General features: G+C 38.1%; 1 protein-coding gene across 3 annotated transcripts in view; it reads left to right on the forward strand.

Annotated features, from left to right (window-relative positions):
- DYNC2H1 (dynein cytoplasmic 2 heavy chain 1) overlaps positions 1–18,673 on the forward strand; it is a 367,993-nt gene that overhangs the window by 198,515 nt on the left and 150,805 nt on the right. For all 3 annotated transcript variants that reach the window (XM_062196938.1, XM_062196939.1, XM_062196940.1), the window contains 3 exons: positions 13,231–13,391; positions 14,454–14,579; positions 18,035–18,145. In XM_062196938.1, the coding sequence (XP_062052922.1) occupies positions 13,231–13,391; positions 14,454–14,579; positions 18,035–18,145 (398 nt within the window). The remainder of the gene's footprint in view (positions 1–13,230; positions 13,392–14,453; positions 14,580–18,034; positions 18,146–18,673) is intronic.

An 18,673-nucleotide genomic window follows, 5' to 3' on the forward strand; every position in this document is an offset into this window, starting at 1 on the left:
CCTTTTCCCCCCAACACTTCCCTCCCATCCGCAACCCTCCCCTCTCCCACTCCCTCTCCCATTCCATTCACATCAAGATTCATTTTCAATTACCTTTATATACAGAAGAGCAACCTGATATATACTGAGTAAAGATTTCATCAGTTTGCACCCACACTGAAACACAAAGTGAAAAATACTATTTGAGTGCTAGTTATAGCATTAATTCACATTGAACAACACATTAAGAACAGAGATCCCACATGAGGAGTAAGTGCACAGTGACTCCTGTTGTTGACTTAACAAATTGACACTCTTATTTATGGCGTCAGTAATCACCCGAGGCTCTTGTCATGAACTGCCAAGGCTATGGAGGCCTTTTGAGTTCGCTGACTTCGATCTTATGCTGACAGGGTCATAGTGAAAGTGGAAGTTCTCTCCTCCCTTCAGAGAAAGGTACCTCCTTCTTTGATGGCCCATTCTTTCCACTGGGATCTCACTTGCAGAGATGTTTCATTTAGGTGTTTTTTGTTTTTTTTTTTTTTTTTTTTTTTTTTTTTTTTTTGCCGGAGTGTTTTGGCTTTCCATGCCTAAAATACTCTCAAGGGCTCTTCAGCCAGATCTGAATGCCTTAAGGGCTGATTCTGAGGCCAGAGTGCTATTTAGGACATCTGCCATTCTATGAGTCTGCTGTGTATCTCACTTCCCATGTTGGATCATTCTCTCCTTTTTAATTTTATCAGTTAGTATTTGTAGACACTAGTCTTGTTTATGTGATCCCTTTGACTCTTAGTCCTATCAGTATGATCAATTATGAACTGAAGTTGATCACTTGAACTAGTGAGATGGCATTGGTACATACCACCTTGATGGGATTGAATTGGAATCCCCTAGCATGTTTCAAACTCTACCATTTGGGGCAAGTCCAATTGAGCATGTCCCAAATTGTATATCTCTTCCCTCTCTTATTCCCACTCTTACATTTAACAGAGATCACTTTTCAGTTAAATTTAAATTTAATGCATATATTAAATTTGATGCATAATTGACATTCTATATGAGTTTTAAAAATTATTTTCCTATAAAAGTATTTTAGATATTTGTGCATGATTAATCAAACATTTGTGCCAAATCTGTACTGAAAAAGTACTACCTATAGCCATACTTTTATGGAAAATTTGGACAACTTAAATAGAGTGCTTTCAGAGGTACCATAGTCTTAGTACAAAGCCTCCGAAATGAGTAATTTTCGCCATGTCTGAAACAAAAAATGAAAATTTGTCTTTTAGATCACCAACTTCACAATAACATTTTTGTCAAGCCATTCGTAAAATTTTGTTAAGACTTTCAAATAGTCTTGTTTTAAGAGTTGACATTTATCATCCATTTGGAAATAATTCTATTTTTTGCAAAAAAAGTTTGGAAAAACCATATCAAGGAAAGACTATGAAAAGGATTTTACATGAAGCAGATTCACCCAAGAATAATGGGTCTTTAAAAATTCTAAATTTAGAAGGCTTATATTTTTATTAAATATTCAAAGAGTCAAATTTAGAGATATATTTTGGCATGTCTATATAAAGTTGTATTATATACATATCTATCTACACTCTAACCTTCTGTGTTAGTTTCCTGTATCTCCTGTAACAAAATAGTACAGACTGAGTTCCTTAAAGCAGCAGAAATGTATTGTCTCACAATTCTGCAGGATAACAGACTGAAATCAAGGTGGTGGCAAGGCCTGCTTTGCCTCTTCCTAGATTCTGGTCATTTTATGGCAGTGTTTCATGTTTCTTCGCTTGCAGATGCATGACTGGAATCTCTGCCTTTATCATTTCATGACGTCCTCTCTTGCGTTTCTTAACATGGCTGCCTTCTTAAGGGCACCCCACTTTTAGTAGATTAGGGTCCCACTCACTCAACTCCAGTATGGCCTCATATAAAGTTATCTAATTATATCTTATTTGAACCTGTTTCCAAATAAGGTCACATCCTGAGATTTTGGGGTTTAAACTTGAACTTAACACTTTTGGGGAGATACAATTTAATTCATAACACTTCCCAACCCAGTTTTTCATATGATACTAATCTCCTGCCCCACCCTCTACTAGAATATCTATGTGCATATGTATACAAATATCTTGAGTTGCCTTTTAGACTGGTCAATTGGTTGGCTGCTGATGGGTACAAAGAACTGGATTTGGACATACTCTGTGCTTTCCTTTACTTATTCTTGGAGAGGAAATGTCCATGTTTATTCATCTCCATTACAATGTTGTCCACTAAATAATTTATACTCATGTGTTGTAGAGTGTTTAGCCACCTAATGGTTGCAAATGACAGGTAATGAAATCAAACTTACTTAAATGAAAAAAGGTGGGTTTTTTGGCTGCTTAGGTAACCAGAGAAGAAGAGTTTGGACTGACCTCTGGGCCAAACTGATGCATGGATGGGATAATTTCTGAAATCTTTCTCCTTGTCTCAAACTTGCAGTTTGTTTCTCTGTTGCTTTTCTCTTTCCTACCTTCATCTCTGTTTCTCCTGTTTTCTTTGTGTCTATATCTCTGTTTGCCTCCCATGTTACTGTGTGTTGCCCGATGAAGGGTTCACACCTCTTTGGGGAGATAAGTCTCCTGATTTGCAGAAGTTTTTTTTTTAAGTTTTTATTTATTATTTTTGATGTACTTGAAGGCAGAACAGAGAGAGCAAGAGAGGGAGAGAGAGAGGGAGATTTATCTTCCATTTCCTGGTTCACTTCCCAAATGCCTGCAGCTCCTAATGCTAGGCCAGGCTGAAGCCAGGATCCTGGAACTCTATTCTGGTCTGCCATGTGGCTTGCAGTGACTCAAGCACTTGAATCATCATCTGCTCCCTCCAAGTATGCATTCGTTTGAAAGTGGAAGTGCTGAAATTTTAACCAGCACTTGATATGGGATGGGGGCAACCAAAATGGTTTCTTAACTCACTGTACCACAAAACCTATCCCTGAATTGTATTTTAAAACTTATAATGAAATAGGAAAAATAACTTCCATCTCAATATCTCTCTTAGTCCTGTGGAAGGATTCTGATTTGCTCACTTTGAATAACATGTCCACTCAGCAGCTAATCCCACTGGAAATATATACCATTGTAGTTTCTCCTTCCGTTGGTTCACTCCCCAAATGGCCATAACAGTCAGAGCTGCACCAATCTGAAGCCAGGAGTCAAGAGCTTCTTCTCAGTCTCCCACATGGGTGCAGGGGCCCAAGCACTTGGGCCATCTTCTGCTGCTTTTCCCAGGCCACAGCAGAGAGCTGGATTGGAAGAGGAGCAGCTGGGGCTAGAACCGGCGCCCATGTGGGATGCTGGCGCCGTAGGCAGAGGATTAACCTACTGCACCATGGCACCGGCCCCTCATACTATTTTAAGTTACATCCCTAAATCTCCACAAGATATGTCTTGGTGAGCTTCATGGTGCTTTCCACATTGCTTCATTCAGTGGTGACTTCTGTGCTGTTGTCTTCATCTTTCAACAAAGCTATCTATTGCGGTGACTGTTCCTCGCCACCGCTGGAAAATTAGGCAGGCTGCCCACAGCTTGCCTTAACCCAAGAGGGGAAAGTGCACCAACCGCCACTCAGCCTTCCCAAAACCCCTGGGGACAATCAAGCGAGGTGTGGAACCCAGTTGAAGCAGGGTCTCGTTTATTTCGCGTGTAACAGAACCTTTTATAGCACAAAACTGCAGAGTCATTGGGGCAGGACTAAGGACCAACCAATCACTTAAAAGATCACTTTACAGGGGGATTTCTATAGGACTAGCCATATGTCTATGCACTTGATACTAGTTTTGTTACCTCCCCTGATGTTGCGTAGCCAATTAGCTTTTGAGTTCCGCCCATCTTACTTCCCCTGGGCGCCATCTTCTTTGGCCCTCTTGCAGGGCCCGCTGGAGAGGAGGCCACTGGCATCATCGTCGGCAGCCTGGTCCCTCCGTCTGGTTCCCAACAGTCCTCTTGCTGTGGGGAGGGGAGCTGTGGTGGCCACACGAGCTGCTCCAGGATCCACTCCCCCTCCTTGCGCGACAGCAGCCTGTCCATGGCCGGCCCTGGGCACAGCGGCATCATGGCGGCAGCTGTGCACATGCTCCAGCCCATAGTCCCGCTCCTCCAGTGCCTGCAGGCTGTAGATGAAGTCCTCCTGCAGGCATTGCAGCTGGTTCTGCGCCTTCTGGAGCTAGGTGTGCTCCATGTTGACCCCTCCTTGGCGCCACCCGGCCTGGGGGCCAGAGCCGCCACTGCCGCACACCCCGTGGGGTTGCTATCCGTCATGGCAGTGGCTGGGGCCACGTGTGTGCGGTCCGGGTCCCTCCCTGCGCTGCCATCCCTGGGACACCCCACGGCTGGCTCCGCGGGCCCTGGCTCAGGTTAGTTCGCGGGCTCAGCTCCATGCGGCTCCGTTCCACGCAGCTCGGGCAGGGGCACCCAGGGGCAGCTGCGCATGCGGAGCCCCCGGGCCTGGCCTGGTCGTGCCATGGCCGCGCTCATGCCCCGCAATCTATTTCTTCCTTCTTTGAACATTTCATCTTTTATTCTGAAACCACTTTAGGCTATTTATTTTTCTCTTTCATTTTGTGGTATTTTCTGTGCATATCTTCAAAGTGTTGGAGTACTTTTATTTCCACTGTAATCTTGCTCTGATATCCCATATTTCATTATTATACAGTCTCCTTTAAATTCTTTATCAGAACCTAGTTCTAAACATCATCTCTAAGTTATAATGACTCTTATAAGTCTTATTTTTAATTCTGGATTTCTAGGTTTATGTACACAAGTGTTTATTCGTTCTGTTCACATGAATGTCTGGTAGACATCATAACTTTAGTGTGACCAATAAGAACTTTTGGGTTTACCCAAAAGTAATTCTTTTCTCCCTTTTCCTTATTTCCCACACCCAATCAATTAGCAAATTCTTTTCATTCTAACTCTAAAACTTACTCTGATTTTATTTTACTTTATTACTACAACTTAATGCAAGCTTTAATAATATCTTAGTTCAGTTATTTGCATACCTTTTATTTCTTTTCTATATCCTCAGAATATATCCAGAATTCAATCACTTCTCACATTTCCACTACTGTCTACTACTTTGTTAAGTTTGAGGAAGTTTATTGCCATTCAAGCTTCTTACCTTCGTCACTTCCAATTTATCCTCAACAGCCACTAGAGTGCATTTTGAAATATAAATTAGATCATCTCACTCTTCTACGCAAACTCTTCTGATGGCATCTCGCTCAGGTTCCTTTCAATATCTTACAGGATCCTCTTCTGTTCCTCCATTTCTCTCAGATCTCATATCCTATCACTCTTCATCCTTGAGCAATCATTTCTCAAAATAATAGCATAGCCATTTTCCTGTTCTTCAAGTGCTCCAAATGTGTTTCTGCCTATCAAAATCTTTGCACTTCCTTTTTCTTTCTACAAGGGAACTCAAACCCTGGTTATTTCCCTCACTTCTCTGCTCAAATGCCATTTTTTCCAATGAAGATTTCAATGATATTTGCTATAAAATAACGGGGTCACTCTCCCCTCAGCTCTCTGTATCTTCTTTTACCCTGTTTATTTTCCTCTGTAACTATTAGCGCCATCTGAAATATTGTTACTTATTCACCTATTAAGAGTCTGTTCTTGGGGCCGGTGCTGTGGCGCAGCGGGTTAATGCCCTGGCCTGAAGCACCTGCACCCCATATGGGCGCCAGTTTGTATCCCGGCTGCTCCACTTCCAATCCAGCTCTCTGCTATGGCCTTGGAAAACAGTAGAGGATGGCGCAACTCCTTGGGCCCCTGCACCCATGTGGGAGACCCGGAAGAAGCTCTTGGCTCCTGGCTTCGGATTGGCACAGCTACGCCGTTGCGGCCATCTGGGGAGTGAACCATCGGGTGTAAGACTTCTCTCTCCCACTTTGCCTCCTTCTCTCTCTGTGTAACTCTGACTTTCAAATAAATAAATCTTTAAAAAAAAAAAAGAGTCTGTTCTCAACTTGAAGGTACAAAAGTTGTTTTGTAGTTGTATCCTCAATACCTTAAACAGCTTCTGAAGCATGTAGACACTTTACATATTTATCAAATCATTAACTATCTTCTTAATCAGATCTCCCTATTGAATTCTTGCTTCCCCTTCAATCATTTCTTTCTAGAAGGTGGTATAATATTTTAAAAACTTAAACCAAATACTTCTTTCATAAAATCTTCAATCTTCTAAAAATGTATAGAATAAAATCTAGATTCTTATTCCTCTCAAAAATTTTTAAAAATATTATTATTATAAAGAGAAGAGATTTTATGCATTCCATAGGTAGATTTGTAAGAGACAACCACATTTCCCTCACTCCCTTCTTCTTCCCTCCTTGTCCCTCCCCACCCCCATCAATTTTGCAAGGACATAGTTTTAATTCCTTCTATATGTACAGACTTAATTTGCTACTAATCTTATATTCCACAAGTAAAAAGTAGGGATACAACAGTTCTGCAAGAGTATAAACACAAGCTAAAAAAAAGACCATTTCATTCCTGTATAATTTTTGTATTCTATATTAGGTGTCACATATTGGAAAAAAATATATGGTATTTGTGTTTTTGAGACTGGGTTATTTCACTAAGCGTAATGATTTCCAGTTGTATCCATTTTATTGCAAAACACAGGATTTAATTCTTTTTTATGGCTAAGTAGTATTCCATAGTGTGTATGTACCACATTTTCTTTATGCAGTCATCAGTTGATGGACATCTTGGTTGATTCCATATCTTAGCTATTATAATTGAGCTGCAGTGAATATTGGGTTACAAATAACTTTTTCATATGCTGAATTCATTTCATTTGGGTAAATTCCCAGGAATGGAATGGCTGAGTCATTTGGTAGATCTATTTTCAGATCTGTGAGGAATCTACATACTGTCTTCCATAATGTTTTTATTAGTTTACATTCCCACCAACAGTGGATTAGAGTACCCTTTTCCCCACATCTTCACTAGTGTTTACTGTTTTTGATTTCTGTATGAGAGACATTTACCTGGAATAAGGTGAAATCTTATTTTGGGTTTGATTTGCATTTTCCTGATGGCTAATGATCCTGAGCATCTTTCATTGTGTCTGTTGGCCATTTAAGTTTCATCCTTGGAAAAATGCCTGTTCATGTCTTTTGCTCATTTCTTGACTGGATTATTTATTTTATTGTTTTTGAGTTTCTTGAGGTCTTTATAAATCATTAATATTAATCCTTTATCAGTTGTATAGTTTGCAGATTTTTTTTTCCATTCTGTCGGTTGTGTCTTCACTTTGTTGAGTTTTTGCTTTGCAATTTAGAAACTTCTTAGCTGGATATAATCCCATTTGTGTATTTTGCCTCTGTGGTCTTTTCCAAGAAATCTTTTCCTAGGCCAGTGTCTTGCATAGTTTCCCAAATGATTTCCTCTAGTACATTGATGGCATCCAGTTGTAGATTTAGATCCTTTATCCATGTTGACTTAATTTTTGTATAAGGTATAGAGTATGGGTCTTGTTTCATACTTCTGCATATGTAGTTCCAATTTCTAAGAACCCTTTTTTGAAGAGATTTATCCTTTCTCTTGGGATTGATTTCAGCTCTTTTGTCAAGGATAAGCTGGTTGTAGATATGTGTATTAAATTCTAGGTTTTCTATTTTCCTTTGTGCTACATGTCTATTTTGTGCCAATGCCAGGTTGTTTTAATTAAACCTGCTCTGTAATATGTCTTAGAGCCTGGTATTGTGATGCCTCAGACTTCATATTTGTTATTAAAATTGCTTTAACTATTCGGTGTCAGTTGTGCTTCCATTAATTGTAGCATCATTTTTTTTTTGTAGATCTGGGAATAATGTCTTTGGCATTTTGATTAGAATCACATTGAATCTATAAGTTACTTTCACTAGTATGGACATTTTGATGGTATTAATTCTTCCAAACCAGAAGCATATTTTTTCATTTTCTTGTGTGTGTCTTCTTTTTATTCCTTTAATATTTTATGATTTTCATCACAGAAATGTTTTACCTCCTTGGTTAAATTTATTCCAAGGTATTTAAAATTTTTTTATAGTTTTTGTGAATAGACAAATCTTGCAAGTTCTTTCTCAGCTATGTCATTAACTGTGTATACAAAGGCTATTGATTTTTGTATGTTGATTTTACATCCTGCAGCTTTACCAAACTCTCATATGAATTTCAGTAGTCTCTTAGTGGAGTCTTTTTGTTCCCCTGAAAATAGAATCATGTCATCTGTAAACATGGATAATTCGACTTTTCCTTTTCCTATTTCCTTGATTTCTTTTTCTTGCCTAATGGCTCTGGCTAAAACATCAAGAACTATATTCATAGCAATGGTGAAAAATGGACATCCTTTTCTGGTTCAGGATCTTAGTGGGAATGCTTTTCCCCATTCAATATGATATTTGCTGTGGGTTTGTCATATATTGCCTTGATTGTTTGAAAATGTTCTTTCTATACCCAGTTTGCATAAGATTTTTTGTTATGAAAGGATGTTGTATTTTATCAAGTGCATCTATTGAGACAATCATATGGTTTTTATTCTTCAACTTGCTAATGTGATGTATCACATTTATTGATCTGCATATGTTAACCATCCCAGCATACCATGGGTAATTCCCATTTGGTCCAGGTGAATGATCTTTCTGCTGTGTTGTTGTATTTATTGCATCTATGTTCACTAGTGTGATATCTTTTACTGATTTTGGAATTAAGGTGATACTGGCCTCATAGAAGGAGTTTGGGAGGATTCCCTCCCTTTCGACTGCTTTGAATAGTTTAAGAATTGGAATTATTTCTTTAAAAGTTTGGTAGAAGTCAGCAATGAAGCCATCCAATCCTGGGCTTCTTTTTGTTATGAGAGTCTTTATTGCTGATTCAATTTCCTTCTTGTTTATTGGTCTATTTAGGATTTCTATGTGTTTATGACTCAATTTTCATAGATTGTATATATTCAGGAATCTATTTGTTCTTTCTAGGTTTTCTTATTTGTTGGCATTTAGCTAACTTCCTGATGATTTGTATTATTTCTGTGGCATCTACTGTTCCTCTCCATCCATTTTCAGCTCTGATTTTATTGATTTGGTTGTTCTCTCTCTCTCTTTCTCTCTCTCTCTCTCTCTCTCTCTCTCTTTCTCTCTTTCTCTCTCTCTCTCTCATTAGTTGGGTCAATGATGTATCAACTTTGTTGATTTTTTTTTTTCAAAAACCCAGCTCTTCACTTCACTGATCTTTTGTAATATTTTAAAGTTTCTGTTTTCATTTGATAGTATCTCATAAATCTCAAACACTATTTTCAGTTTTTCTAATTTTTTCTTCTTTTTTTTTGTCTGGCTGAGATATTTCCAAGGATTTTTCTTCTAGGTTGGATAATCTTCTGCCTCACCAAGTCTGTTGTTGAGGCTTTCCACTGTATTTTCTGTTTGACAATTTGAATTCTCTATTTCTAATATTTCAGTTTAATTGCTTTTCAATATCTCAATCTCTTGGTGATATTTTTTCATCTATTTTATATATGGATTTCTTTATCTCATGAAGTTGTTGCTCTGGTTTCCGAGTAATTAAGTGCACTTGAGAACAACCGCAGCCTCTACTGGAGTTAAGATGGTACTTTCTTCCTGCTAGTCTCGGTCGCCCTTGTAGAGTATTGTGGAGAAAGAAGTGTGTTTTTCTTTCACTGGGTTAGATGGGTACCCTGCCTCCTACTACGCCTCCAGGCCTGATTCAAAGTCAGTGTGAACTGTAACGTTCCCCCACACGCAGTGTCACCAGAGGCATGGAGTACTGCAGTCTGCTTTCACTTCACTCTCAGAAGATGACTTTTCCTCTACCCCTGGCTGCAGGAGTTGTGGGTGGGGTGCCCACTTGGTGCTGCGTGTGTGTACTTTCCAAGCTACTCCATAGCATCTCTCTTCTTTCTGTAGAATTTCCACTGAAAACTTCTCTTCAACTCTCCACTGGGAATACACTTCCTCCACTTTTTATATTATCTTTCCCTGGTTAGAATCAGCATGCCTGGGTCAGTGCTGTGGCATTGTGGATAAAGCCACAGACTGTGGTGCCAGCATCTCATATGGCTGCTGGTTTATGTCCTGGCTGCTCTGTTTCCAATCAAGCTCCCTGCGAATGCACCTGGAAAGGCAGCGGAAGATGGTTAAAATGCTTGGGCTCCTGGTTCCTGGCTTCAAACTGGCCCAACTCCGCCCATTGCAGCCATTTGGGGGAAGTGAACCAATGGATGGAAGATCTCTCTCTCTCTCTCTCTCTCTCTCTTCATCCCACTTTCCCTCTCCCTCTCCCTCCTCTCCCTCTCGTTCCATACCCTCTTCATCTTTCTATAATTCTGCATTTCAAATAAATCAAATTAATCTTTAAAAAAATCAGCACATCTTTTCCCTATTTAGCCATCTTGGAACCTTTGATTCCTACTTCTTTTGCTTACCCACTGTGCTTTAGTGGACAAAATAGCCCTACGACCTTTTCACTAACATGCTTGGGTAACATTTTACCTCCTTTTATAGAGTCCTCCCGTGTATCATATTCACATGTTAGTTTCAAGTGTTGCATTTTCAGGAATGTGTTATGGGTCATCTAAATCAGTACCAATACCAATACATTAACCTGTTTTAATACTCTGCCTAGCACTTATCACTACCTGATAGATTTCTGGCTTATCTATGCATTTATTATCTGTCCCTTTAATTCAAATGCAAGTTTAAGTAAAACAAGATAGCTTTCAGAAAAGTTCTTATGAGTCTTTCCTTTTCTCACTCATTTACTCTTACATATGACCTTTGATTTTGTAGTTTGACCTTTTGCCAGTTCTTTGGAATACTTCTATTATGATACCATTTCATCCCTGGCTCAAATGACATTTAAGGTTTATCATCATTAATAAAAATTCTCATAATATTTATATATTCACATGCTTTGAAAGTTTAATATATTTCTAGAAATCATTCTATTTCTAAGGAAATATAATACATACTATTCTTAGTTGGATGACTTTGGTCAGGTGGTTTTATTAGTACTGTTTGCATGTAAAATTAAGAGTTTTTATTGTATGAATAAGTTTTGAAAACTCATTACTTGAGAATGTCAACACATCTCTGTCTTTTTTTTAAGATTTTATTTATTTATTCAAGAGGCAGAGCTACAGATAGTGAGAGGCAGAGACAGAAAGTTCTTCCATTCACTGGTTCACTCCCCATATGGCCGCAGTGGCTGGAGCCAGGCCCATCCGAAGCCAGGAGCCAGAAGTTTCCTCCGGGTCTCTCACGTGGGTGGAAGGGCCAAAGCACCTGGGCCATTCCTTGCTGCTTTTCCAGGCCATAGCAGAGATCTGGATTGGAAGAGGAGCAGCCAGGACTAGAACTGGCATCCATGTGGGATGCTGGCACTGCAGGCAGAGGGATAACCCACTGTGCCACAGCATGGGCCCCAACATATCTCTTTTTAATCAAGTTTTAGAGATTGGATTTCAAATGTAATTTCTCAAGCTTTGTTCATATGGAAAGATTTTTATTAAATGTTAGCAATCTTTTACAATTTATAAACTTTAAAACAGTTAACTTAGAAAATGCGTTTTGTGAAAACAGTTTTGATTGAAGATAAATTAGCAGAAGAACAATTCAAACTTTTAAAAATCTGTTTAATGATACTATAAAGCAAGACATATATTGGAAGAATTTTCTACATTACTTTTCAGAAATTTTAATTGCCAGGTGCAGATATTTTGACCTCTGTAATTCTGGTTTAATGTTTACTTTTTAAAATTCTATGAGTAGGCTATTATGCTACATGTTTTCAAATATTAGAAATGGAAAGAGACATATTCCTATATGTACCATGATAGCTACAGGAACCAACAACTTTGATTCTCCATCAGAAAGGTTTTTTGAGCCATGCAACTTTTCTAGTGTTTTAATCCTCCTCAACTCTTGTTCATTCTATTCTCCCACTGTGTGTATCTTGCTATCGTAGCTCAGCTTTTCTTGTGAAATCTTTGTCTAAGAGGAAAGAAGACCATATGGAAATAAGTGTTCATTTTCTCTTAGCTGACAAATTTATTAACTTATAACAATACATATTTATTATCTTAACCAGGTTTCTCTGCTCCTAGTCTCACAAGATAAAATCTATGTGGGTCATTAGAGTCTTATTGGGAGGCTCTGGGAAACCCATTTTCAAACTCATCTAGATTTAGCCCCGTAGAGTTGTAGGATTCAGGTCCTCATTTCCTGTCATTTGGTGTCATTATCTGCTTTTTGCGGCCATTTGCATTCTGTAGCATATAGCCTCATCTCCATCTGTGGAACCAGCAATAGCAGATTAATTCCTTTTTGATCTTCTCACCTCTCTGATATATACCTCCCCATCCTTGTTCTGCTGCATCTCTGACTGTAGGAACTTTCCCACTTATAAGGGCTCGAGTTACTAGATTGGCCCAGGTGGATAATACAGGATAATTCTGCTTTAAGGTCCATAACTTTAGTTTCATCTGCAAAGTCCTTCACAGCCTTACTTATGTATTTGATTAAATAAATCAGGCTTCGGGATCTTAAAAGAGCTACTGTTAGATTTCTGCCTACTACAAAGTGCTTCATTTTTTGTTGTTGTTTATTTCTAGGGTTCCATATTTTTCCATTTCTAAAGAGTATGAAGGTACTTCAAAAAGTTCATGAAAATGAATTAAAAAATGTGTTTATTTTGGTGCAGAAGATTTTGAAATCGATGCACAGTTTTTTCCCATTTAGTTCTGTGCATCTGATTCTTACCAGTCCTTTGTTAGTGAGCATATGAAATGAAGAGGAATTAATTATACTTATCACCTATAGTAGTTTGATGCTAATGTGTTACTTTCTTTAATCTGGTACCTGAAAAGCACAGGAATGATAACTCCTTCCTTTTCAAACTACATAGTACTGGCTATGTATTTTTTCAGCTGTAACGTGATTATCAGGGCCTCGATATGTTAGCATTGTAATGATTAGATGATAGCAAGCATTTAAAAATATGCCTGGAATCTTAAGCAGTCAACAAATATTAGCTTTTAGTACCGAATATGTGAATGATTATAGAGTGGAAAAAAAAAAGAAATATGAGTTTATCATTTACCTATATATTATCTATTAAATATCAAGTAATTAGTTTTAATAGACTTCTTTGGTATATGTTGGTTTGTATTTTCAAATTCTTTAATATGTCTTTTAGGACTGAAAGAGTTGTCCCCACTTCCCCTAAATCTCAAACGTTTATACAAAGAGACATTGGAAATTGAACCCATCTTGATAATTATTTCCCCGGGTGCTGATCCTTCTCAGGAACTTCAAGAACTTGCTAATGCTGAAAGGAGTGGAGAGTGTTATCACCAGGTCAGTACATATTGCCCTGCTGTTTTTGCTACAGCTATGGTTATTTCTGTCACACTTGATGCTGTTAATAGACTTTTTTTCTTGGTAGCATGCCAGATAATGCCCCATAAAAGTGTCCATATCCTAAACCTTTGAAACTGTGAATATGCTAGCTTACATGGCAAAAGAAGCTTTGTTGATGTTAAGGATTTTTAAAGGGGAACAGTAGCTTGGATTATCCAGGTGGACCCAGTTGATTACAGTATTCTTATAAGAGGAAGGCAGGTGAGTCAGAGTGGAAGTAGGAGATAAAATGGTGGAGGAAGAGGTCAGAGAGCAGAATTGATGCCATGCTCCAGGCTTTGGAACTGGAAGAAGGTGTCACTAGAGAAATCTTGTAAGTGGGTTCCAGAAGCTGGCAAAAGTGAGGGCAAGGTTCTCACTTGGAACCCCCAGAAAGAATCTGTGTTTTCTTTTTTTTTTTTTTTTAAGATTTATTTTATTTATTTGAAAGAGTTACAGAGAAGGGGAGGCAGAGAGGTCTCCATCCACTGGTTCATTCCCCAAATGGCCACAAGGAGCAGAGCTTCTCTGGTACTATATAGCATCCCAAACTGAAAAGAGTTAAAAAAAAAAAAAAAAAAAAAAAAAAAAAAAAAACCACACACTGTAAATAGGAAAAAACTAAACCAGAAAAAAAAAAAAAAAAAAAAAAAAACAAAAAAAAAAAAACTAGAGCTTTTAGGCTCTGTTGTGCAGCTTTTTCATGGATTAGATCTAGGGAGTTTCATTCAATCCTAGTGACATGTAGTAGATTAGCATTTGTATTAGGATGACATTCAGTTATCAGTGAGGTATTTTAAGGAAGGGGAGCCATTTCCACAAGTTGTACCTATTAACTAACTTTTCTAGGAATGTTAACTATAAAAAATTTTAATTAATATTCTTGGAGAAGATTATTAGTTTGACCTTCTTCAAAAGTTAATATTAATGCCAGTTATATATGACTATTATTGAATCTCTTATATTGTGTTAAACATGTTATCAATCTGTTTTTTTTAATCTTATTTTTTGTTTTTGTAGGTTGCCATGGGTCAAGGTCAAGCTGACTTAGCAATTCAGATGCTAAAAGAATGTGCTCGTAATGGAGACTGGCTCTGTTTGAAAAACTTACATCTTGTGATATCTTGGCTGCCAGTTCTGGAAAAGGTAGGTTCCCATAAATGTGGTACAAATATATTTGCACAAAACAAGATGGATCTTTTAATAAGAAGTCATAAAATTTCTCTTTTTAAGAGTATACAAGAGCATTCAAGAAATTATTAGGGTTAACAGGGAAGCTCAGAGAATTTTTTCAGAAGAAAAATGGGGAAAGGCTTTAAAGGATTGCCGAAGACCAATTTATAGCATTATCTTTAAGCTCTTATTTTGTTGATCTATACAGGGGAGGAGAAGTCAGAGTGTCCCACAGAACTAAGGAAGCTAGAAAGTATGCTGAAGCAGTCCTTTCATTTAACTCAGACGGTTCCAGGAGGAAAATGATCTTAAGACAACAAATTGCTGGATAAGTTTTACATGCAAATGTGGATTTGAGTCTGCTGTTCTCTTAAGAAAGATTAATATGATCTTGGGTAGAGATGAGTCCAAAGAGAAGATGTTCCTAAAGGCTGAATGTGGTTTATCTAAGAAAGATTATGAAAGGATATCAAAATTCCAACAGTGCAAGTAAGATACCATGTTGGAGAAGAACGATGAAAAGATGTCCATTAAAGCACTTGGGAGGGTCAGTCAAAGCAGTGTAGTGAAAGGTAGATGGATGGCTAGGAAGTGGCTAGGTCATGGAATACACTGAGAATCATGCAGAAGAGTTACAAGTTTTTGCCCTAGGTCTCAGAGTCAGAGGCATCCTTAGCAAAAGCTGTAATTAATTTGGAAGAATATAGAACCAACGTAATTCATGGCTCTAGCCTAATTGTGAGGTGGTAAACTTTTTTTTTTAAGTTTTTAGCTTTTTATTCAGTGGGAGAAATGCATAGGAGAGTGAAGGCCTTGAGAGAGAAATCTGGATTCATACTGAGCCCTGGCAGCCAGCCATGTGGAAGAAGATGTAGGCCAGGGAGCATGGAGCAGGTAGCCCAAAGGCCACATGCCCCATGGGGGCAGCAAGTAGGTCCAGGCAAAAGAGAAAAATGGATATCGACACTTAGACATAACTAGAACTTATGACACATAAGAATGTAGCAAGGTGAATCTTTTGGAACAAGTTTTGTCATTAATGCTAATACTGTAGTTCTTTGAGGACACAGGTCCTACATGGGAAGTTAGTGCACAGTGACTCCTGTTGTTAATTTAACAATTAGCACTCACTCGGGACGTCAGTAATCACCTGAGGCTCTTGATATGAGCTGCCTAGGTCATGGAAGCCTTCTGAATCCACAAACTCTGAGTATTAGTCAAGGCCATAAGCAAAGTGGAAGTTCTCTCCTCCCTTGGGAGAAAAATACATCCTTCTTTGATGACCACTTCTTTCCACTGGGGTCTCACCCAGGAGGTAATCCAGGTAGGGATACTTTTTGCATGAGTGTCCTGGCTTTCCTTGCCAGAATGCTCTCATAGGCTTTTTAACTGACCAGAATGCTTTTAGGGATGATTCTAGGCACTATAGCAGGGAACTGGATGGGAAAGGGGACAGTCAGAGCCCACACCAGTGCTCTGATAGGGGAAGCCAGCATCACAAAGGGTGGTTTATCCCTCTGTACCACACTGCTCGCCCTGGAACCTAATCTTAATTTGTACTTTTTCATAGGAAAAATCATTTTACAAAGGTTTAAAAACAGTTGATTTGTTTTTTGCTTTTGGGAAGTTTAAATGAATTTTTGGATATAATTTAAAATATATTGTAAATCCAACTATATCAAATGTATTACTTCTTTTACTTTTTATTTCATGTTAGGGAAAAACTTTATGTAAGGTTTACATTTTAAAATTATGATGTATGAATGCATTTTATTTACTTTTTAAGAAAATTTATTTGAAAGAGAGAGACAGAGATCTTCATCCACTGGTTTCCTCCATAAATGGTTGCAATGGCCAGGGCTGGGCCAGGCAACAGCCAGGAGCTTCAGGAGCTTCTTCTTTTTTAGATTTTCATTTATTTATTCGAAAGGCAGAGAGAGAGGTCTTCCCTCGCCTGGTTCACTTTCCAGATGGTCGCAGCATCCAGAGCTGCACTGATCTGAAGCCAGAGCCTTGAGCTTCTTCTGGGTCTCCCACACGAGTCCAGGGTCCCAAACACAATGTTTCTATGGCCATTCTTTTAGTATTTTTTGATCATCTTTACTTGGTATTTCACATTAATACTAAAAATGAATGTTAGTGTCAGGCACAGATTATATTAAAACAACTTTTAGATATCCCTCTTTTTTAGAGCTATCAAATCTGTTTGTCATTTATTCTTTCAATCTACGGTCAATTGTTGATTACAGAAAAGAGCCAGGAATTGTTTTAGGTACTGGTTACAGACAGAGTTACTTGCTCTTTAGAACACAGTTTAAGGCCGGCGCCGTGGCTTAACAGGCTAATCCTCAGCCTTGCAGCGCTGGCACACCGGGTTCTATTCCCAGTTGGGGCACCGGATTCCATCCCGGTTGCCCCTCTTCCAGGCCAGCTCTCTGCTGTGGCCCCAGGAAGGCAGTGGAGGATGGCCCAAGTCCTTGGGCCCAGCACCCATGTGGGAGACCAAGAGAAGCACCTGGCTCCTGCCTTCGGATCAGCGAGATGCGCCAGCCGTGGCGGCCATTGGAGGGTGAACCAACAGCAAAAAGGAGGACCTTTCTCTCTGTCTCTCTCTCTCACTATCCACTCTGCCTGTCAAAAAAAAAAAAAAAAAGTTTAAAAAACTGACTGTATTCAGAGGTAAGTATGGTACAATGATGAATGCTAAGGGAGAGATATACAAAACACTATTAGTGATTACTGCTTGATATAATGGTAGGGAAGAGTTGGCAAAGAATTCCTCTAAGGTACTAAACTTAAATTGTATTTGGACTGATGAGTAAGACTCTGCTTGGTTACAAAGGGGATATTGGGCAGAGGAATAAGAAGTATGAAGAAAGGCATAAAAATCTGAATGTCTAAAGTGTACAAAGCACAGATTAATTTGTATGGTGAAAACTTTAATTTATATTTCATGCCACAAGATATTTCTAAAATTTGTCAATGTGTGAATTGATACAGAAATATATAACTCCCTGAAAGCATCAAATGAAGTAATGAGATTGGGTAAGCCCTGGCTGGTAGTTTAGGCATAGTAGTTATTACCAACACTTATTTTGTACTCAACTATATATCATGCACTCTTTTAAGTGCTGCACACAATCTTATGCAGTAGTTACATTTGATTATTCTTCCTTAAAGATACTGTAAGTCATGGTACCCAGGATCACACAGCAAATAAGTGGTAAAGTTCATTTCAATCCAGTCCAGTTCCAAGTTCTTACTCATTACATTAAGCTAGCAATAGAAAACATATATTTAAGGAAATATCACCAGAACTTTAAGAAACATATGAGAATATCATAGAGCAGTTTTAATAAGAAAAAATATTAATAATAGATTGATAATTTTGTGTGTTTAAGTAAATTTTTATTATTTTTGAAAACAAGGAGTTGAATACTCTTCGCCCTAAAGATACCTTTCGTCTTTGGCTCACTGCAGAAGTTCATCCAAACTTTACTCCTATTTTATTACAATCAAGTTTGAAGATAACATACGAGGTAAGAAGATTTAAAACTTGGATCACTAGTTGTATGAGAGCTGTAATGTCCACTTGCCTTCTAAAGCTTTACAAAAACTACCTATTAGTACAAAATACAAACTTTCTTTTATACTTAGGTAATACATAATGTACATAAATATTATGAAAATGTACTCAAATGTCATTTTCATTCTATTTCATATAATTTACTTTTATTGTAGTAAGTATATATGAAATTTTTTATTAAGTATGCAGTACCACAGTGTTAACTATAGGCACCTTGCTGTGCCACAAATCTCTAGAACTTTTTTATCCTGCAAAACTAAGCCTCGGAATGTAATGAAAAATGCCTTCTCACTTTTCTACCACCATTCCTGGCAGCCACCATTCTATTTTCTGCTTCTAAGAGTTTGACTACTTTATATATCTCATTTAATATAATCATTCAGTATTTGACTATTAGTGACTGGCTTGTTTCACTTAAGATAATTTCCTTGAGGTTTATTTTTTTTAAAGACTTATTTTATTTATTTGAAAGACAGAGTTA

Source organism: Lepus europaeus, chromosome 7 (assembly GCF_033115175.1).
Source record: "Lepus europaeus isolate LE1 chromosome 7, mLepTim1.pri, whole genome shotgun sequence".
Taxonomy (NCBI): domain Eukaryota; kingdom Metazoa; phylum Chordata; class Mammalia; order Lagomorpha; family Leporidae; genus Lepus; species Lepus europaeus.